At 38.3% G+C, this 23211-nt stretch overlaps 1 protein-coding gene across 3 annotated transcripts in view; it reads left to right on the top strand.

Moving 5' to 3' along the window:
* Positions 1-23211, top strand: part of HYCC1 (hyccin PI4KA lipid kinase complex subunit 1) — a 132898-nt gene that overhangs the window by 31323 nt on the left and 78364 nt on the right. For all 3 annotated transcript variants that reach the window (XR_003208580.2, XM_025873005.2, XM_073898948.1), the window contains exon 2: positions 17231-17309. Coding sequence is in view for 2 of the 3 variants with exons in the window: in XM_025873005.2 (XP_025728790.1) it covers positions 17256-17309 (54 nt within the window). In the remaining variant the exon portion in view is untranslated. The remainder of the gene's footprint in view (positions 1-17230; positions 17310-23211) is intronic.

Genomic DNA, 23211 nt, shown 5'->3' with positions numbered 1-23211 from the left:
TATAATATGTGATTTTGGGGTTTGAATTCTTCTATTTAGCATAGTTTTTTGAGATATATTCATGTTGCTCATGTATCAGTCTTTCATTTCTTTTTATGACTGAATAATATTCCATTGTATAGATACTACACATTTTGTTTATCAATTTATCAGTTGATGGTTATGTGGGTTAACACCTTTTGTTTATTGTGAATGGTGCTGCTATGAACATTTGTGTGCAAGTTAATGTTTGAATATCTACTTTCTTTTCTTTGAAGATTGATTGATTGACTGATTGATTGATTTAGAGAGAGACAGTGAGTGGGGGAAGGGGCAGAGGGAGAGGGAGAGAAATCCCCAAGCAGATTCTCTGCTCATTGTGGAGCCTGACAGCCCTGTCCCAGGACTCAAAGATCACGATCTGAGCTGAAACCAAGAGTTGGCTGCTCAACTGACTGAGCCACCCAGACACCCCTGAACATCTACTTTCAATTCTTTGGGGTATATTCCTGGGAGTGGAATTGCTAGATCATATGGTAATTCTATGTTTAAATTTTTAAGAATTGCTAAACTGTTTTCCATAGTGGCTAAACCTTTTTACTGTCCCTCTGGCAGTGTGCAAGGGTTATAATTTCTCTACATGCTTGCCAACACTTGTTATTTTACTTTTTGAAAGAAAAGTTGTTACGGCATATTTGAAAGTTGCTAAGAGAGTAGATCTTAAAAGTTCTCATGATACAAAATTTTTTTTCGTATCTACTAATGGTGATGGTTGTTAACTAGATTTATTGCGGTGATCATTTCACAATATATACAAATATTGAGTGATTATGTTGTATACCTGAAACGAATATAATGTTATATGTCAGTTATACCTCAAAAAATTGTTATTTTTTGTCCTCATGGGTAGGAAGTGGTGTCTCATTGTGGTTTTGGTTTGCATTTCCCCAAAGACTAAAGATAGTGAGCATCTTTTCTTATGCTTGTTGGCCATTTGTATATTCTATTTAGAGAAATGTCTATTCAGCTTTCTTTCCATTTTTAAATTTGGTTGTCTGCCTTTTTTTCTTATTGTTGTTGTTGAGTTGTAAGAGTTCTCTATATATCCTGGACACTAGATCTTTATCTGATACATGATTTGCAAATATTTTCTCCCATTCTTGGGGTTGTCTTTTCACTTTTTGTTAATGCCCTTTGATGCACAGAAATTTTAAATCTTGATGAAGTCTGTTCTTTTCTTTGGTTGCTCTTACTTTTAATGTCATATATAAATTATTGCCAAAAAACAAGATAATGAAAATTAACCCCAATGTTTTCTTCTAAGAACTTTATAGTTTTAGCTTTTATATTTATTTTTATAAATAAATACACTTATATATATACTTTTATATATACATATAAATATACTTTTATATATACATATCTCCATTCCCAACAGCTTCCTTCCCAGGGTTTTTTTTTTTTTTAAGATTTTATTTATTTATTTGAGAGAGAGACAGAGAGAGAGCACACACTATCAGGTGCCCCCCCTTCCCAGGCTTTTCAGTCTGGCTGTTGCTTGTCCTGACTGTTATCCCTAGTTCCAGGCTGCTGTGGCCCAACGCTTTTGCCTTTAAATGCTTCCATCATATGCCACCTAGGAAGCTGCCCTAGCCCAGGACATATCACCGTATATTGGGCAAAACAAAGGCAACCCTTTGCACCAGTCTTTTAAGGAGCCACCAGACAGGTTGAAGCTGTTATAGTTCTTTGAGAATAAGATCTCTATTGCTTTCTGTGTCACTAGCAACCTGTACCAAGAATTCAGGCTTCTCTGTCTTCATTGCCACTGCTGATCTGAGAAGTTTGGGATTGAAGATGAGCAATTTAAAATGTCCCAGTGCTTGCTTACCACAGTGCAGCAGCTTCCTTCTTCACCAATCTTTCCCCAGTCTTACAGGTTTTTGACTAGATTAGAGAGTTCTACAAGAGTTGATTTGACAGTTTTTGGCAGTGTATTAGTTGTTTTTATGGAGAGATAGAGCTCTGAAATTCTCTACTCCTCCATTTTTGGTGACATTATTTCTGTACTATTTTGCAATTTCCTATAAATCTATGAGTATTTCAAAATAAGAAGTTTTAAAAATTATCCTAATTCCCTGACCTTCTAAGGGAACAAGCCATTATAAGCTCATAGAAAAATAGTCTTCGTGGTTGTGTGCAAGTATTAGCTATAGAAAGTATTTTCTTCTAAATAATTTGGTTTAGAATATGACAGCAACAGAGGAATTGAAAGAAAGAGGTAGAAATTATTGGGATGCCTGGGTGGCTCAGTCGGTTAAGCGTGTGCCTTCAGCTCAGGTCATGATCCCACAGTCCTGGGATCGAGTCCTGCATCAGGCTCCTTGCTCACCTCTTGTGCTCCCTCTCTCTCTGACAAATAAATAAAAATAAAATCCTTAAAAAAAAGAAAGAGGTAGAGATTATTACCCTAATTTGAAGATCTCTAAGTTTTAGTGTAATCCTTTCTTGAGTCCCTAGTTTTTATTGTATTCACCTCTCATTTTGGTGAGATCAAAGTCAGTTTTCTTTGTATTAATTCAGATATCACCTGGATGATACCCTTTTGTGGATGTTGAAGAGGTAGGTATGATATGGTAGAGTGGAATTTGAAGGATATTTTATCAATATCTTCTATATTGAAAGGAGGGTAAATAGATAAGAATAGCAGGTAAGGCAGATACGATTAGGATTTAATTTGAACCTAGCTTGGGGTGCCTGGGTGGCACAGTCAGTTGAGTGGGGGACTCTTAGTTTTGGCTCAAGTCGTGGTCTCAGGGTCATGAGATTGAGCCCCATGAGGGGCTCTGCACTCAGCGCAATCTGCTTAACTCTGTCTCTCTCTTTGCCCCTTCCCCCGGCCCCAGATGTGCTCTCTCTCTCAAATAAATAAATAAATAAATCTTTAAAAAAGAACTCAGCTGGGCACCTGGGTGGCTCAGTCGGTTAAGTGTCTGCCTTTGGCTCAGGTCATGATCCCAGGGTCCTGGTATCAAGTCCAGCATCAGGCTCCCTGCTCAGCGAGGAGCCTGCTTCTCCCTCTCCCTCTGCCCCTCCCCCTGCTTGTGCTTGCTCTCTCTCTCTCTCAAATAAATAAAATCTTTAAAAATAAATAAAAAGAACCCAGCTTAATTACTTTTCATTAGTGGTTATTGACTTTTTTTTAAAATTACTGATTCTCTTCTTTAACACTTGCCACTTCTTTGTAGAGAATAAAGTAAAAATCTATAATTATGCATTTTGGAATAAGCTTTCAAATTTTTGGTTCAGGTTGGAGTTAAGAAATCTGAGCAATTTTGAAAACTTGTTAAACTTGCTTAACTAATATGTGTCAGCTTTATTATATTGACATTAGCTATAAAATATGTATAAAATACGATAGATTTGTTTTTAAAAAGAGTTTGCAGTGTATGTAAATAGGGGCCATTTATTAACTTAAGAGATCTTTCTGGAATATCTCCTATCTGATAGGTACTGGATTAGGTGCTGAGAATAGAATGTGGGCAAAACCAGATTTAATTCCTGCTCTTAAAACACAGTACAGGGGCACCTGGTTGGCTCAGTCGGTTAAGCATGTGCCTTCGGCTCAGGTCATGATCCCAGGGTCCTGGGATCCAGCCCCACATTGGGTTCCCTGTTCAGGGGGAGCCTGCTTTTCCCTCTCCTTCTGAGGCAACCCCTGCTTGTGCTTGTTCTCTCTCTCTCTCAAATAAATCTTTAAAAAAACAAAACAAAACAAAAACAGTACAATCTCTGCTTGGTCTCTTATTTCCCTATGTAACAAAAAGAGACTGCCCATTAAATCTCTCCAGCAACGGTTTATTTCTTGCCTATGTTACCTGTAGGTGATTGTTGATTAGTTGTCGCTTTGTCTACATGTCTCTCGTTCCGGAATAAGGAAGTAGCCCTTATCTGGGACATTTGGGTGTCCCCTCACTCTCTGTACTCTAGCCACATGTATTTCTTTCTTTTTTTTGAACAAGCCCAGTGATTCATTCTCTAGGGCCTTTTCCTACAAGATTCAGTTTGCCTAGCACACTACACACCACACCACACCTTCTCATCCTAGTTAACTCATACTTAGTTAAATCTCAGCTGAAGTTGTCAGTTACTTAGGGAAACTTTTACTGACCCCCATGTCTATGTCAGCGTACACTAATTCCGAGTGATCAGCCAGTAATTGAATTGATTACTAGAACAAAAGGCAACACTCTTTAGAGGATTATAACAGAAACCAGAATCTCTATAATGTATCATCCATAATGTCCAGTTTATAATCAAAGTTCATAGTCATGCAAAGGAGAAGGAAAATGAAACTCGGGAAAAATGAACAGTCAATAGATATCAACTCCAAGATGGTTCATGAATTGGACTTAGCAGAGAAAGGTTTTAAAGCAGCTATTATAAATATGCTCAAAAATTAAAATAATGTTTAAAGAGTTAAAGGAAAATAAGACCTTAATGAATTAATAGATAGGGAATGTCAGAAAAAAATGGAAAGTGAAAAAGAAAACAAAATGGAAATCTAGGTCTGAGGGGTACATAAATACATGAAAAATTCCTTGTATGAATGTGAGGGTGCTCTGGTTGTGACATCTGTCACCCTATTGATTACTAGGCTTGATTTGGCTGATCTGGCGGGCTAGGCAGTGTCCTCTTTCTCCCTCACTGCTCCATGTGCATCCCTCACAAAGCCATGTGCTCTGTCGAAGAGGACGACCTTCGCCGATAGTGGAAGACCATTCTTCTGTCAAGGGTATACGAGTAGCTACGCTCCCCTGCTAGAACCTCCAAATAAGCTCTCAAGGTCCATTTGTAGGAGAACATAGGGTAGTCAAGTTTCCAAGACTCCAGACACATCCAAATGAGGTGCTGCATGTGGCAGTCTGCCTTTCTTTAAAAAAGAGAAAGAAAGAAAGAAAGAAAGAAAGAAAGAAAGAAAGAAAGAAAGAAAAGAAAGAAAAAAGGAAAAGAAAAAATTTCCTGTATGAACTTAACAGCGGATTGGAGATAGCAGAATAAAGAGTACACATCGGTAGAAATTATCCAATCTAAGAAACACAGAAAAAAAACATTGAAGGAAAATGAACAGAGCCTCTAGGATCAGTGGACAAATATCAGTCTTACATATGTGTAATTGGAGCCCAAGAAGAGGAGAGTGACAATGATAGGAAGCATATTTGAAGATATAATGGATGGGATTTTCTCAAATTTGATGAAAAACATCAATTTACTGATCTAAGGAACTCAGCTAGCCCCAAGCAGGATAAATTTAAAGAAAAACACACATAAGGGGGCGTCTGGGTGGCTCAGTCAGTTAAGTGTCCACCTGCAGCTCAGGTCATGATCCCAGGGTCCTGGGATCAAGTCCCCAGTTGGGCTCAATGGGGAGTCTGCTTCTCCCTCTGCTTCTCCCCCTGCTTGTGCTCTCTCTCACTCTTGCTATCTCTCTCACATATAAATAAATAAAATCTTAAAAAAAAAGAAAAACACACATAGTCTTATCATAGCTAAACTGCTGAAAACCAAAAATAAAGAGAAATGTTGATAGGAACCTATTTCAGATGTTCCATGGCACCCACATGTTAGATGATTCACTGGAACTCACAGGACTCAGAAGCAGTTATACCTGCTGTGCTCTATTACAGTGAAACTATATAAAGCTGTCAGTAAAGGGGAAAAGATGTATCAGCTAGATATTAGAGTCAGAAGGAAACCAGGCATAAGCTTTTCAAAGTCCTCCCTCCTGGTGGTCGCATAGGATGATACACATTTTTCTCCTGCACTGAATTCTAGCAACACATACAAAGTGTTTGTCCCCAACTCACCAAAACTTACACAAAAAGAAATAGAAAATTTTAAATAGCTCTACATCTATTAAAGAAAATGAATTCTTTGAGTAGGAATGATGTTTTAGATAGGACACAGAAAATACTAACCATGAAAGAAAAAAATGACAAATTGGACTTTGTTATAATTAAAACCTTCTGCTATTTAAAAAATACCATTCAGAAAATTAGCAGCGCCTGAGTGGCTCAGTTGTTAAGCGTCTGCCTTTGGCTCAGGTCATGATCCCAGGGTCCTGGGATCGAGCCCTGAATCAAGCTCCATGCTCAGTGGGAGGCCTGCTTCTCCCTCTCCCACTCCCCCTGCTTGTGTTCCCTCTCTCACTGTCTCTCTCGCTGTCAAATAAATAAAATCTTTTTAAAAAAAAGAAAATTAAAAGGCAAGTCACAAACCAGGAGAAAATATTTGCAAAATAAATATGAATTCATTATCTATTAAGAACACTTAAAACTCAATAAGACATTATAACCCGATTAACAAAGGGCCAACAACCTGTAAAAACACTTCACAAAAGAAGATAAATGAATGGCCAATAGGTACATGAAAAGATATTCAACATTAGTCATCCTAGAACTGTATACTGAAACCATGAAATACTACTGCATACTCACTAGAACGGTTAAAATTTTAAAACCAAATATTGAGGGCGCCTGGGTGGCTCAGTTGGTTAAGCGACTGCCTTCGGCTCAGGTCATGATCCTGGAGTCCCGGGATCGAGTCCCAGGATCGAGTCCCGCATCGGGCTCCCTGCTCAGCAGGGAGTCTGCTTCTCCCTCTGACCCTCTTCCCTCTCGTGCTCTCTCTCATTCTCTCTCAAATAAATAAATAAAATCTTTAAAAAAAATAAATAAAACCAAATATTGAGGAAGGTTAGAGGTATTGAAAATCTTATAGATTGTTGCTGAAAGTATAAAATGGTAGAGCCAATTTTTAGTTTGGTACAGTTGGCTGTTGGTGTTGTGTATACGTATATAAAGATAAAACATTGTTATTATATGACCTAGCAGTTCTACTCATAGGTGTTTTACCATAAATAAAAATGTGCCCACAAGATTTGTACACAAATTGTTCCGGTTACTATTGCTATATAACTATTGCAAATTTAGTAACATAAATAACGCCATTTTATCATGCTCATGGATTCTATAGTTAAGAATTTGAGAAAAGACAGATGAAGATGACTTGTCTCTTTTCCTCAATGTCTGTGGCCTTCCTCAATGTCTGAGGCCACAATGTCTGTGGCCTCAATGTCTGTGGCCCTGAGAGGGCCCAAAGGCTAGGGATGACTGGGGGCTGGAATTATCTGAAGACTTGCTCACTCTTAAGTCTGCTGGTTGATGCTGACTGTTAGCTGGGACTCAGTAAGATTGTCAGTGGAGAACACCTACATGTGGCTTTTCGTGTTAATCCTTGGGCATTTTCATGATACAGTGGATAGGTTTCAAGAAATGGTCCCCAGAGAATCAGGTGCAAATTGTATCACCTGGTATGACCTAGCCATAGTACCAAGCTTACTTACATTAAAAGGGAGGTTACATTGATTCCACTTCTTGATGAAAGGTGTGTCCAAGTTTTCTTGTAAGGAGATTATGTTGTGGTTATCTTCAGAGAATACAGTCTGCTACATGAATGTTTATAGCAGCTTGATTCATAATAACCCCAAACTGGAAGTAATCCGTATGTCCATCAATAAGTAAATAGGTAAAATTTTGTGGTATGTTCATACAAGTTAGCAATAAGAAAGAACAAGCTATTGATACACTCAACAGCATGAATAAATCTCAAAAACGTGCTGAGAAGATGAAGCCAGAAACACATGTTCATAGTATATTATTCCATTTGTATGAAGCTCTTGTGCACACCGAAGTAATCTATAGTGATAGAAATCAAACCAGTAGTTGCCTGGAATAAGGGGTTGGAGGGTTGACTGGAAAGGATGGCTACATAGAACTGAACACTTAAAATGTATACATTTTATTGTATATAAATTATGCCTCAAAGTTGATTGTTTTAAAAGCTAAAAAAAATTGTAAGGGCAGGTAGGAATTAGAAACAAGCATACAACTCTTTTGAGGAGTTTTAATGTAAGACAAGAACAGAGATGTGAAAATAGCTGAAGAGGAAATGAGGTAGAGAGGGAGAAATGTAGGGAGAGGAGGCTTGTTAAAGTGATTTTGTTAGGTAGGCAAGAGAGGATGGTTGTAATGCCTTATTCAAAGGATTGGCCTCTGATAGGATCATGGACAATTCATTTGTAGTTAACAGAAGGGAAGATGGAGTGTAAAGGTACAGATGCTTTTAGGTAGGTAGAAATTTGGGAATTTGTGGAAGTTGTCTTCTGATTGTTCAGTGAGGTAGGAATTGAGATTGTCAGCTAAGAGTAAGAATGGGAAGAAGGTTTTAGAATTTTAAGTATTAGGTAGAGTGTATGAAACAATTAAGTAGGAGACTGGGAAAGTGAATAGCCTGTAGGGGAACTGCATGATTGCCAGGCAACATTAGGGTCTACTTAAGGTTCTTGGTCATAACTTTTAAGTGTTGTTTTAGTTGTTTTTTCCACTTTGTTCAGCTGCATGGTTGCTGACATGCACCAGGTGAAGAGTTGGATTTTACCAGGGTTGTATTTTTGCCAAAGGAATAAAACAAGGGGAAAGTAGTTGAGGGAGTATATTCAAAATGGTGATTAGAATTGACTAAAGAATTTGAAATGGGCAAGGAGAGAAAGGAGAATATTGGGAAGTGACATTGGTCCTGGTATGGTCAAAAGGTTTTGGGGTCTGAGTGCCTAAAAAGATGTGTTGAAAAGATAGAAGAGGTCAGAGTCAGCAGGAGTAATGACAAGGGCTAGAGCAGAGGTTCCTCAAAGTATCATATGGGGACCTTTGGGGGTCCCTAAGATCCTTTCATGTAGTCTACAAGTTTAAAACTATTTTCATAATAATATTAGGACTTTAATTTGTCTTTTTCACTCCCATTAATGAGTATACAGTGGTGCTTTCCAGAGGCTACATGATGACTAATGGGATATATGCTTATAAGTTCTTATGTTTTAAAAATTTCTGTTTTATTTTTGAATATAGTAAATATCAATAGATATCAACCTGCATAAATAAAAAGCTGTTTCAGAGCCTCAATAATTTTTGAAAATAATTTTATGAACAATTTTAGATTTATAGAAAAATTGCAAACATAGTACAAGAGTATCCCCATATATCCCACATCCAGGTTCAGTTTCTCTTAATGTCATTTTAGGATTGTGCGTTTGTCATTACTAATTACATTGCTATTAACTAAATTTCAGACTTTATTAGGATCTCACTAGTTTTTTCATTGCTGTCCTTTTACTTCTAGGATCTGATCCAGGATACCATATAATACATGATATTATACATGTATCATGTACATGATATTCACATGACATCACAGGTGAGGTGAATCTTGCTCAAGTCAGTGTTTGCCAGATTTCTCCACTATAAAGTTACTATTTTCCCCTTTCCATACTCTATTCTTTGGAAACAAATCACTAGGTCCAACCCATTCTCAATAGGGAGGCAGAGACTAAACTCCTCCTGGATATATCATTTGGAATTCTTCTGAGAGGAAGACTTGTCTCTTGCTCTCTAAATTTTATTTGTTTGTTTATTTGTTTATTTATTTCAATGTGGACTCATGTATGTTTATTTTATATTTTGGGTAATAATTCAGTACTACATTATTTGTTATGTTGCTCAAGTTGTTTCGGCTTTGGCCATTGCATGTTCTTTCAGGTTGGTTTAATATCTTAAAGTGTAAAATGGCCCTGACCAAGTGCTGGTCTAGGTCATGATCATAGGATTGACTAACTGAGGCAGGGAAGAAGACAATGTGGTTGGAAGAGATTTTTAGGAATTAAGAATTCAGGGTGTGAGAAAATAACCACCAAGAATTTAAATTACTGTTTATTTATTTATTCATTTATTTATTTATGAGAGAAAGAAAGAGAGCACAAGCAGGAGAGGCAGAGGGAGAAGGAATGAGAAACTCAAGCAGACTCCTCGCTGAGCGCAGAGCCTGACTCGGGGCTCGATTTCACGCCCCTGAGATCATGACCCCAGCCAAACCAGGAGTCGGATGCTTAAACAACTGTGCCACCCAGGTACCCCAATCACCAGGAATTTAAATAGGAGTAGTTTGAAAGAGGGACAGTGAGCCAGAGCTAAACTCATTTAGAAATGAAGAGGAGGTGGTGGGGGATTTGATTGATAGATGACAGCTACATGAGTTTCAAAGCAACGCTGGGTGGATGGTTTGAAAAGAGAGAGGAAGAATGATTTGAAATGATAATAAGGAGGAAGGAGGACACTTACTTTACCTCCAGGCTCAGTGGTTTCTTCCAGGGCTATGTGAGGAAAAGCAGTCACTGTGAGAAGATCACAGGGAAAACTGTCTTCAGAGAAGAACTGGGTTTCATATTAGAACGAGAGGAAAAAGACATTCAAAGAATTGTTGAGGACATAGAGGATTTTGCTGCTAACAGATTGTCAGTTTCAGAAGGGCACAGTGAAAAAACCTCCTTCCAGAATTTGGATGGGATAGGAGATGAGGGTAAAACAGAGAGTGTGTAAGAGTTATGAAGATTAGTGTGTGAGGGCTGAGTGTAGCCTGGAGCTGTAGTTTCTTGTGGTGCCGGAAATAAACAGGGATCAGAGATGAAGGGAATGATGACTTTGGTCTTGGTAGATCTGAAGCAGATAGTGGTGGTGAGGCTGTGAAAGTTTCAAGGGTAGGGAGGTATTTTTAAGCCTTTCTTTTGAGCTCTGCAGAAGAAGGCAAAGAGGTATGGGCAGGGACAATTTTACTTGAGCTTGAACGCATGCTAAACAAGTGAGTATTCAGATTAACTCAGCTATGCAATTGAGGGCTCCCATATGATCTCTGTAAAGTCGAAGATAAGAGCCCTGGGGCTGTCTGGTGTTACTATTGTATAATATACACACAGAAAAATGCACAAATCAGTGTGGAGTTTGGTGAATTTTCACCAAATGAACACACCTGTGTAACCGGCCCCTACATCAAGAAGCAGAATAATACTAGAACCCAAAAAGTAACTCCCTCAAGGGCAACCATTATCCTAACTTTCAACACAATTTATTAATTTTGCCTGTTATTGAAGTGTATGCAAATATAATTATAGAGTATGTACTCTTTTTCTGCCTCCTTTTCCCCAACATTATGATATTGATATAATTATAGTTTATTGTCATTGTTGTATAGAACTCCATGTACAGTGTACCATAATTTATCCATTCTACTCTTGATGAACATTTGCTTTGTTTCTACTTTTTAACTATTTACAAAACCTGCTGCCATGGAAATTCTTAAGCACATCTTTCAGAAAACATATATCCACTTTTCTGTATGGTATATTTTTTATGGGTGGAATTGCTGGGTCTATGGCACATGAATGTGTTCAAGTTTAGAAGATACTGCCAAAGCATTTTCCAAGATATTGTACCAGTTTATATCCACACCAGCATGTATGAATATTCCATTTGCTCCGTACCTTTTTCAGTGCTTGGTATTATTTGCCATTCATTCTAGCCACACTTGCAAGTGTGTGTGTGTGTGTGTGTGTGTGTGTGTGTGTGTGTGTGTGTGGTATTTAATTGTGGGTTTTAATTGACTAACAATGTTGAACGCCTTTCATATGTTAGGTTTCCATTTGGGTAAGTGATATGCTTGTTTTTCCTATTGGGATTGTCTGCCTTTTTCTTACTCATTTATGAGTTCTGTATATGTTTTGGATATGAAGCTCTTGTCAGATATATGAAATGCAAATATCTTTTCTGACTCTGTGGCTTTGCCTTTTCATTCTTTTAATGGTAACTTTTGATGAACGAAAGTTCTTCCTTCCCCCTCCCCCCAGCTTTATTGAGGTATGATTGACAAATATAAGTTGTATATATTTAAGGTATAAATGATGGTTTGATATGCCACAATCAAGCTCATTAATATATTCATCACCTTACATAGTTATCTTTGTGTGTGAGTGTGGTGAGAACGCTTAAGATCTACTCTCTCAGCAAATTTCAAGTATATGTTTTCAACTGTAGTTACCATGCTGTATTTACATTAGATCTCCAGAACTTATTCATCTTATGACTGAAAGTTTATACCTTTTGACTAACATCTCCCCATTGCCCCTACCTCCCAGCCCCTGGAAACCACCCCTTTACTCTCTGTTAACTATGAGTTTGACTCTTCTAGATTCTACATATAAGTGAGATCTTGCAGTATATGTCTTTCTGTGTCTGGCTTGTCTCACTTAGCATAATATCCTCTAGGTTCATCCATGTTGTCACAAATGGCAGAATTGCCTTCTTTTTAAGGCTGAATAATATTCTGTTGTGTGCTACATTTTCTTTTTTTTTTTTTTTAAAGATTTTATTTATTTATTTGACAGAGAGAGACACAGCGAGAGAGGGAACACAAGCAGGGGGAGAGGGAGAGGGAGAAGCAGGCTTCCCGCTGAACAGGGAGCCCGATTCGGGGCTGGATCCCAGGACCCTGGGATCATGACCCTGAGCCGAAGGCAGATGCTTAATGACTGAGCCACCCAGGCGCCCCTCACTAACACTGATCCTGCCTGAGAGCTGCTTGTTGGTGTCCATTCGTGTTAGAGAATACTACTGCCTTCAAGTGCCTAAGGATAGGAATACTTCTCAATTTGTCTTTCCAGACTAACTGGAAAAATTGAAGGATTTTTTTCCTGTTTCAGTCAGAGCCATGGGGAATTTCTATACAAAATCATGTAGGTGACACAAACTAGCTTTATATTATAGATGAAGGACATTCACTGTTCTTCTCTCCGAGGAGCTGTAATCAGAGCGATCCTCGTGCGCTGACATGTTGAGCTCGGGAGAGCCGCGCAGCGGGCCGGGGGCGTAGCCCACCTGTGACGGCGACACTTAAGGATCTGGGGCAGTTCGCCCAGATCTCTCGTTTGAAGGGAGTAAGTGAAACTTCCTCTCTGATCTGACTTAAACTAGATAGTCTCTAGTGGCCCTGATGTGCTAACTGTTTCTAAATATCTAAATCCCAGAAGCAGTTGTTACTCGTTCCCACAGTAACCAGTACTTCCTCTCGCGTAACTCGGACCCTGCTGTTATTTCATTGTCTACCTGGCCCACTCAATGTTTTGATGGCAGTGATCAGAAATATACTGTTATGGTGATATCCCCAGCACCTGGCACAGAGTAGATACTCAATATTTGCTACATGGATAAAATATCTTGGGGGGAAACATAGTCAGTAGCCAAAGAAAAGCACTGACACACACCTGCACCAACCAAGCAAACACCTGCACGTGAGTCTTGCTCACTCCAGCCCTCCGTGTTCACTCCTTCAAACTGTCAGTTCATAGCAGCCAGAAACTAGCACGAATTCCCCTGGAGCCAAAACCCTGCTTATTCAGCTTGCTGAAGCCCGGGAAATATCCTGTGGAACCTGAGAAGTCTCTCCACAAGGGAGAGTCAAGACGGACATTCCGTTGAAAGTGGCTTTGTACTCGATGATTTTGAGGAAGGGGTAAGGAAATGGTGGCCACCTCTGAACGATGTTGTCCAAAAGCAAAGGCAGCTCGGCAACGAGGTATCAGTAATCTCGTTTGAGGAGGTGGGAGAGGTTGAACTGGTCTGGGAGGTCTCTGGGAAGAGAGCTGCAGTCATTCCGAAGGAGGGATTGGTAATCCACCACAGTCCCTTGGTCTTCAAAGTGCTATGTAGGGTCTGCCGGCCTTTGGAAATGATGTGTCCAGTTAGGAACAGTGCCTTCCGCCTGTCTGCATCAAAATCAAGTATAATTCAGCCAGACGCGACCTTCGGGATTGGCAGTACTTAAAATGGCCACATATTCTGATCATTTCGTGATGAGCATTATGACGGTGTTACAGCAAATTCAGAGGTACTTCATGATTTTCTCTGTTTTCCTGCAGAAATACTGCTGACACTGAAGGTAGCTGGTTGCTTCTCTCTTCAGCTGAGTGGGCTCACTTGCTTAAAACACTTACCAGCCTGGAGAGCTGTGTCTATTTGTTTTGACCCAGTCGACCTGCCAGCCAGTTCTGCCAGAGCCCGGTCAGCAGATGGACCTGGGCCCTGGCTCCCAGGGTGGGGTCCGCTTGGCTGTTGCAGGAGGAAGCTGCCTCTTCGCTTGACAGTCGGAAGCTCGCGTCCAGACAGTTGCTCAGTCTGTTCACTGCATTCACCTTAGTGCAACTTAGATCTCTCCCGGCAGGTTCGGGGTCGGTGTGTGAGCACCGGGGCTTATCTGGGACCCTTGGCAATGCCCGCCCAGGCTTTCTGCTCTCGCAGCTGGCAAGTCCGGAGGGGCAGTCTGTTGTGTGCTACATTTTCTTTATCCATTCATCTGTTGGCAGATAGAAGTTCTTACTTTTAATGAAGTCCAATTTATTTTTTTAACTGTCTTATGATTAGTGCTTTTGTGCCTCTTGTTTAAGAAACCTTTGTATACTCCAAGGTTATGAAGGTATTCTCTTATGTTTTCTTCCAAATGCTTTATGTTTTACCTTTTTCACTTAAATATATGGATCCATGGAACTGATTTTTGCACATGGTGTGAACTAGTAGGTCATGGTTCTTTCCCCACCTTCCACCCCAGTTTCTGTCCATTGACTTAGCCTCATTTAATTTAAAGACTGTTCTTTCCCAGAAGATAGGGGAAGAATGAAGGGGAGTAAGTCGGAGGGGGAGACGAACCATTAGAGACGAAAGACTCTGAAAAACAAACTGAGGGTTCTAGAGGGGAGGGGGTGGGGGGATGGGTTAGCCTGGTGATGGGTATTAAAGAGGGCACATTCTGCGTGGAGCACTGAGTGTTATGCACAAACAATGAATCATGGAACACTACATCAAAAACTAATGATGTAATGTATGGTGATTAACATAACAATAAAAATTATTTAAAAAAAAGACTGTTCTTTCCCTATTGAATTACAGTGTTACTTTTATCATAAATCAGGTGACTAATATATCTGTAAGTCTGTTTCTGGCTACTCCATTTCATTGGTTTTTTTTTTTTTTTTGGCCCTTATGATTAATATCACACTGGCTTAACTACTATGATGTTTGGTAAGTTTTGTAGTAAATCTTGATATTTAGAAGTTCAAGTCCTGTAGCTCTGCTGTTCTTGATTGCTTTGACTATTCTTGATCCTTTGCAAATCCCTCTTGATTCCTTTTAACCTTTTAAAAATTAGTCTTAATTTTACTAGGGAATTATTTTGAATTTTTGTAAAAAATGTTACCTCTCCCAATTCTCTGTAATTTGATGTAGCATGGTTTTATTTGTGATAATTTTTTGTCCTACTAGATAAAAAATGGATACGTTAAAAAAAGAAACTCTTATTTGCATTTATATTTACTTTGCTTCATTTTGCCTCACAAATAAGTATAATACAACAAGATAAACATAAGTAGATCCAGGAGCACCTGGGTGGCTCAGTTGGTTAAGTGCCTGACTTTGGCTCAGGTCATGATCTCAGGGTCCTGGGATCGAGCCTCGCATCAGGCTCCACTCGGCCTAGGAGTCTGTTTGTCCCTCTCCCCCTTCCTCTGCCTTTACCACCCCCTTCCCTGCCAACTCATGCTCTCTCTCTCTCAAATAAATAAATAAATAAATAAATAAATAAATAAAATAAAAATTTTTAAAAGTAGATCCAGGCAGAAAGAAAATAAGAATAAGTATAATATGAAACAAGAAAAAGGATTAATTCAGACCTGCTTTTTTGTGTATAGAGTTAGGGCAGAAACTGTGACTCCCATTTTATTAGAATCAAAGCAAAGAGAATCAGTTACGAGAGTCACAGTATCCACATGTAAAAGAAAGCCAGTTACTCTAAAGGAGAGGTTTTTCCTGGTGGTGAAAACTGAAGATGGGAATTTTCTCTTCTTTTGGATTCTAAAGGTGGTAACGTGATCTAGCAGGATTTTCAGTAACATTTGGGACACGGTTCCAAAGCCCAGTTTATTTGAATGGACAGTTCTATAAAATCAGTAGTATGGTACACATATGTGGTTTTTGATGGTTTGAATTGACTCAAGGATAAAATTTGGATTAAAAAATAAATGGGCTATTTTCTATTCTAAAAAAATAACACCATATCTCTCAATTCTTAATGAATGAATGACTATGTGTGTGTATACACATATTTTTCTTAACCATTGTTTTATTTTTTTCTTCATTTTTTTAACCATGTTTTTAATGGGAATTAGACAATAGAAACTTTAGAGTATATTCTTTGGCAAGAACCTGTGTTGTTCATTAAGGCATATCTGTACGCTTTGATAGTCAGCTGAGCAGAGGCTATATGAGTTGATATTCTTCAATAATAATATTGCATAGTATTAAAACTTATGGTAATAAGTGCTTTTATTTGCATTTTTTAATTTAATCCTCACAATAACCCTCTGAAAGTAGGTGTGGTGACTATCTGTATTTCACAGATGAAAAAGGTAAGGTAAATAAGTTGCCCAAGGTTATACTACAAATAAGTAATAGAATCAGGATTCTGTTTCTGGCAATTATGCCTCTCTTTCTACTACACTATAATACTGATGCCTAATGCAGGATTTGTGCCTGAGTTAGAGGTTAGTAAATTCAGATAGAGCTAAGGTTTTCCTTCAAGAAACAGTTTTTAGGTCTCCTCTCATACAGATGAGTGAAGAAAACTACATTGTACGTTCACAAAAATTTTGCTTGAGATAAATTTGTTTTGCATTTTCTTTAGCTTCCTTTCTTTTCTTATTTTTACTTAACTAAATCCCAGTCTTCTGAATAACTATTGTTGAATATTATCATTATCTTGAATATTATCATTTTCACTCTTTATAAGTATTAAGCTTTCAGAGAACCAAGTGCCTTGTCTAAATAGATTGTAAAGAATCAAAATGTAAGCAAATTGAATTCTTAAATGCTTTTTAAAAGTCAATTTTGTAGCATGTCTTTTTATATTTTTACAGTTTTAAAATGTTTTCTGCGATTTTCTTGTGATGCATGATATTTTGGAATTATTTCATTGAAACTAGGGGAAAGTGTTCAGTAGGTTTTGCAGCTGGCAGTCCTAAAAGCTGAATGAAAATTGCAGAGCCAATTTCACTATGTTATGATATTTATACTTTTATTAAAATTCTTGCTTTTGAGTGCTTGTTTGTGCACAATGTTTTGAAATAAGCCTAGTAATTCATGTTTGAAACTGCTTTAATTTCACAAATAAGAAGTAACTAAATTTTATAGGATTAGTTCTATTCATAGTAATCTGACTATAAAATGTATTCAAAATTTTAACATTTTCCTATGTTAACTTTCAGGTTGAAGGTCTAGAACAGATGTGGAATGATGTTCACTTCAGAGAAAGGGGCTGTGGAGGAATGGTTGTCAGAGTTTAAGGTAATATTTACTGTTTTACTATAATAATTATATTCCAAAGAAGTTTTGCTTGGGGTTTAAATCCCAGTGGCTCTTTTTAAAATTTTATTTTACTATAATTTTATAATTTTTGTTTTTTTATGACTGAAAGGCTAAGTATCTATGGAAGCAGAAATATATTCCAATAAATCTTAATAAGGAATTATTTACACATAGTAATTCTTTCCAGGAAATAAATTCCTTTTTTCTCCCAAGTGGTTAAAAGAGTTTGTTTTCTCCTTTTCATAGCAACCCCACAAAGAATGGTTAAAGTTTCTGAATGTTAATGTTACCCTCTCCAGCCATCAAAGATTGTGTTGAAATGTTTCTCTCAATTTGGAGGGCAATGGGAATGGGTATGATCAACAATGGGAGAAGATGGGAAGATATTTGCCCACCTTTCTACCAATGGATCCTTCTTTAACTGGCTTTCTTTTCTTGTGAACTTTTCTCTATAATGGCTAAAATCGTCTTCTTTTTTTGCAGGGGGGGGCAGAGGGAAAGGGAAAGAGAGAGAGAACTTTAAGCAGGCTCCATGCCCAGTGCAGAGCCTGACAGGGAGCTCTATTTTACAACCCTGAGATCATGACTGAGCTAATATCAAGAGTTGAACCCTTAACCAACTGAGCCAGCCAGGGACCCCTAAAATTGTATTCTTTAATCAGTTAATTACCTTCTCCTTATCCTCTAGGTCTTGTTACACATAATTATGTGAACTTCATGATCATGAGCCATAGGAGTGAAGGGTTTGGGCTGCAAGTGTCACTTTTTTGTCCAGCCTAATCAGCCCACAACTTTCAGGGACAAATGTATAGTCTGACAAAGTCAGATGTATTGGCTTGTTTCAAAGAGGGAGACTACACAACAGGCACCAAACAAAGGAAAAGATAAAATTATAAGATTTGGAGGAAAGGTGAAGTTTGGATGAAATTTAAATGAAGCAGTATTTTTATGGGGCTCAAAACAAAGCAGAGCTATGTGTAATGGAGTCAAAATCTGGTGTGGACTTCAAAGTGGACCCAGGGTCATGTTGTCTTGGAAACTACAAAGTTAACATCTATGTGGAATGTTGTGCTCAGAAACCCCTTATCTGAAGCTCTGGCTCTGCACCTTGGTTGGAAATCAAGCCTGCTTCTCTGTTTCAAGGTGACTTAGATCCTCCAGGCAAGAGTGGGATGTTTCATTCTTACTGATATATGTTTATACAGCCAAGTTTTTGATATCTATGATTTTAGATAACAAGACTTCTCAGTGAGTAAGAATACAGTTAGTCACTCAAAAAGGAAGGTTGTTATGAAACTTCAGCTGCAGTGTGTCCTTGAGAGAAGCAGTGTTTCCTGTTAATTTTGCAGCTGGCCTTATCAGTCATTATTATCTCATCCTGACAAATGGCTGAGCAGATTTTCACTTTGTCAGTTATTATAGTCATGAGTTGAGTATCCTTCTCCAGATCCTCTAAGGCATCATAAAGTGATATAGAATTTTATAAAAGTGTACTGTATATAGTGCCCTCTACATATTTTAATAATTTGATTAAACATTCTGCATATGTTGTTTTTGTAAGTGTTCAAGGTGTTTTTAAGCTTTTTTTTTGCTTCAGGAATGTTTAACATGGTTCATTCTACTATGATTTTTTTTAAAAAAATATTTTATTTATTTATTTGAGAGAGAGAGAGCACAAAAGGGGAGAGGAGCAGAGGGAGAAGTAGACTCCCCTCTGAGCAAGGAGCCGGACATGGGACTCGATCCCAGGACCCTGGGATCATGACCTGAGCCGAAGGCAGACACTGAACCATTTGAGCCACTCAGGTGCCCCATCATGATTTTTTTGACAGGTTGATGGAAATTGTCTAGTTTAAGAGTTGAGTACTACTTCTAGGGCATTGTTATGTTTAATAGTGAAATAAAATTTACAAAAACAAATATAGCCAGCCAGTTAGCCATTTTTTAGTATGGGAGTTGTGGAAAGGGGGCATGTTAATGGATGGGGGAAGGGTCAACTATTAAGGCAAATAATTGAAAATCATGACTGATTCCCTTACCTTCCTGTTTATTCCCTTTCTCTCCTGGCTTGGATATGTAGCACCCTAGCAAGTGTAGCAGTGAAGGGTAAGGGGGCAGTGCAGTAAGTAGTATGGGCAAAAATATGCCCTAGTGTTTGAGGAAGTGGGTAGTTGGGCAGAGGGTTGCAGAGGTGACATGCAGAAGACTCAACTAGAGTGGTTACATTGGTAGGTTGGCTACTTTGAGTAAATAAGTAAATACATGGAGGATGATAATGGGAGTTAGGTTTCTCTCTGTCTGAGAAAGGAATTAGAAACATGGAATGAGGAAAGCAAGAAAGAATGCTAAGGTGTTCATTAGAATTGAAAGAATCAGTATGAACTCATGGATTTAAATATGTATCTGATTAAGTTATACATGTAAAACCATACATAAATGCATCCATATATTTCCCAGCTTTATTCACTGGGAGGGCCGAGGAACAATGACACGCTGGTAGTAATGAGTACACCATGCACCCAGATCTTGTTTTCTAAATGCCATCTTCCACTAAAAGAAACTAGGATGTGAATAAAGTATTATCTAAATAATATTTTAGCAATATAACATATATTATGTGGGTAGCACTATTTTATCAAAATTTTTATAAGACTAAATCAAGGATAAGGAAACTTTTCCATTGGGAGAAGGGGAGTGAAATCCTGGGCCACATGAATTAAAAAATAATTTAATTTTGTTCTAGCCCCCCAAGATTAAATTTACCCAATTTTCTTCCTTTTTTTTTTAAGATTTTATTTATTTGAGAGAGAGCATGTGCTGGGGGGAAGAGCAAAGGGAGAGGAAAAAGCAGGCTTCCTGAGAGCAGGAAGCCCATCCTGAGGCTTGATCCCAGGACCCTCGGATCATGACCTGAGCCAAAGGCAGATGCTTAATTGACCAGGCCATCCATCACCCCCTAAATTTGCCCAATTTTTAATCAATTTAATATAATGAATGTTTTAAATTATTGTTAAGTGTACATTATAGCAAAGAGAAGATATTTTCTATTCCTTGTTTAATTTGGTAAATGTTCCTGAAAATTATTTTGAGTGTTATTCAGAATTGTGTTAATATGTGTTGAATTCAATTCAGCTCTGTTTATGTTTGATAAAGAGATTAAGCTTATCGGGCAAAATCAGCAGCATATTAAAGGTAATAGAAAGTAGAAAAGTGCTTGAGAACATATCTTTTAAGTACTTTTAAAATTTTAATTTTAATTTTAAAAACATGGAATTAAAATTAAAATTTTATTTTTAAAATTAGAGTATCTTGTCTTTTGAAATGATTTGTGATGTTATATGTTTTGGCTAAAATAATTAAGAAAGGAAGTTTGGATATACACAATATATATAGAGAGAGAGATTGAGGGAGAGAAGAGGGTGGGGGAAGCCTCTGTTTGGTTGTTTAATTTGATAACCATGGTGCTATTAAGGCTATAAGATCATCAGATTGACAAAGTAGTTCAAGCACATAGGGACTCAGAAACCCTTTGATATAATCATAATTATTCTGCTAGGTGGTTTTATGATGCTGGAAAAATCACATTAACTTTTTTAGGTTTCAATATCCTCATCAGAAAGAGTGAAGTGGGTGGTCTGTGAAGATGATTTTAGTTCTACATTGTTCCGTGGTTGCTGTCTGAACTCCCAACCCTATAACTTCATTCACCATGCTCACAAATGCACAAAGACAACACAATTTGTTGTGTACAAATTTTTTTTTTTTTTTGCCTTTGGAAGAACTATTCATATCTACTCTAGCTGTGGGCCCTCATATACCAACAAAGTGATTAGACTTGAGACTTCATTATTTTAAGATTTCATTAATAGTTTGGTTTCTATCTTTTTTTTCAAGATCTTTTTCAAGATTTATTTATTTATGTTAGAGAGAAAGTGAGCATGAGTGGGGGGAGGGGTGGGGGGAGAGAAGGAGAAACAGACTCCTCCCTGAGCAGGGAGCCCGATGGGGGCTAGACCCCAGGACCCTGAGATCATGACCTGAGCCGAAACCAAGAGTCAGATGCTCAACCAACTGAGCCACCCAGGTGCGCCTAGATTTTATTTATTTATTCATTTGAGAGAGAGAGAGCGAGAGCGTGCCCATGTGCATGAGTGGGGGAGGGGCAGAGGGGAGGGGAGGGGAGAGGGAGAGAGAGAACTTCTTAAGCAGACTCTGCGGGTGTGCAGAGCTGGACAAGGGGCTCAATTCCAGGACCCTGAGATCATGACATGAGCTGAAACCAAGAGCTGGCTGTTCAACCCCAACTGAGACACCCAGGCACCCTTCAGTTTCTATCTTTTCAAAGATGTATTTGTAAAGTATTATCTTTCAGATTGTATTGTGTTTTTTCTTAATGTTTTGTGTAGATTTATCTAGCAGATTTCTAGACTCCTAATTTTTTCAATTTTCTGGTAATCACTGAATCTTAAAATCTAATCTGTGTATAATACTGAATAGAGTTGTTTTATGTATCGGTTCTCCATCCGTCTGTCTTCATTAATTCTCTTCTACCCAGTCCATATCACCTCCTTACATTTTTAAAAAACCATCTGCCAAATGATACTTTAGTATGAAGCATCTGCCTTTTTCAAATTTTGCCAAGACTAATTTCCTAGTATTATTATTATTATTATTATTGTCTCCAGTTCTGCCTTCTTTTTTTTTAAGATTTTATTTATTTATTAGAGAGAGAGAATGAGAGAGAGAGAGAGAGAGAGCATGAGAGGGGGGAGGGCCAGAGGGAGAAGCAGACTCCCTGCCGAGCAGGGAGCCCAATGTGGGACTCGATCCTGGGACTCCAGGATCATGACCTGAGCCGAAGGCAGTCGCTAAACCAATGGAGCCACCCAGGCGCCCCTCCAGTTCTGCCTTCTGAAGTTAGAAAGCTTAGCTGGTATTTAAGAAGGCCAGTGCCTTTGAACTAGTACAGCGCAAGAAAATGTAAAGGTTTGCTGATAATAGTATTTAAATCCATGAGGCTCTGTTAGATCTTAAGTTTTTCATTTTTTTTAAGATTTTATTTATTTATTTGAGAGAGAGAATGAGATAGAGAGAGAGAGCATGAGGGGCGGAGGGTCAGAGGGAGAAGCAGACTCCCTGCTGAGCAGGGAGCCCGATGCGGGACTCGATCCCAGGACTCCAGGATCATGACCTGAGCCGGAGGCAGTCGCTTAACCAACTGAGCCACCCAGGCGCCCAGATCTTAAGTTTTTCAAAGCACTGTTCATAAACACAGCAATTATATTTTCTCCCCTTCTATAGACAAAAGTGGCTTTTCCCACATTTACAAAATGAAATAATGACAGAATTCTGCACTAATTTTTAGAAGACCCGTCCTCAAATTTAGCAGCATAGTGTCCTAGGCCCAGGGTATTTTCAGAGAAGAGCTATTTTTTTGCCTTCAGGCTGTTTCACAGAATATATTTCACCTCATGAAGGTTAATTGGTACATAAACTGAAAATTGTAATTCACATTTTAAAAAAGATTTTATTTATTTATGTGTGAGAGAGAGAGAGACAGAGATAGTAAGAGAGAGCATGAGCGGGGAGGAAAGGGAGAAGCAGGCTTCCCGCTGAGCAGGGAGCCCATCCCGGGTCTCCATCCCAGGCCCCTGGGATCATGACCTGAGCTGAAGGCAGACGCTTAACCGACTGAGCCACCCAGGTGCCCCTGTAATTCATATTTTTAATGAATGTTACGGTTTTAGCCTAGATGGTATATGTAATATTATAATAATCTTTCTATTCACTAATCATTTTTTTAAGATTTATATTTCAATTCACTTAGTTTTAAATTTTATTGTTAGACACACACACACACACACACACGTAATAGTGTATT

The sequence above is a fragment of the Callorhinus ursinus genome, unplaced genomic scaffold (genome assembly GCF_003265705.2).
Source record: "Callorhinus ursinus isolate GAN/ISIS: 27379988/994484 unplaced genomic scaffold, GSC_fseal_2.0 scaffold12, whole genome shotgun sequence".
NCBI classification, from domain to species: Eukaryota; Metazoa; Chordata; class Mammalia; order Carnivora; family Otariidae; genus Callorhinus; species Callorhinus ursinus.
The sequence above is the reverse complement of the archived record's forward strand: the minus strand, read 5'-3'. Positions and strand labels throughout refer to the sequence as shown.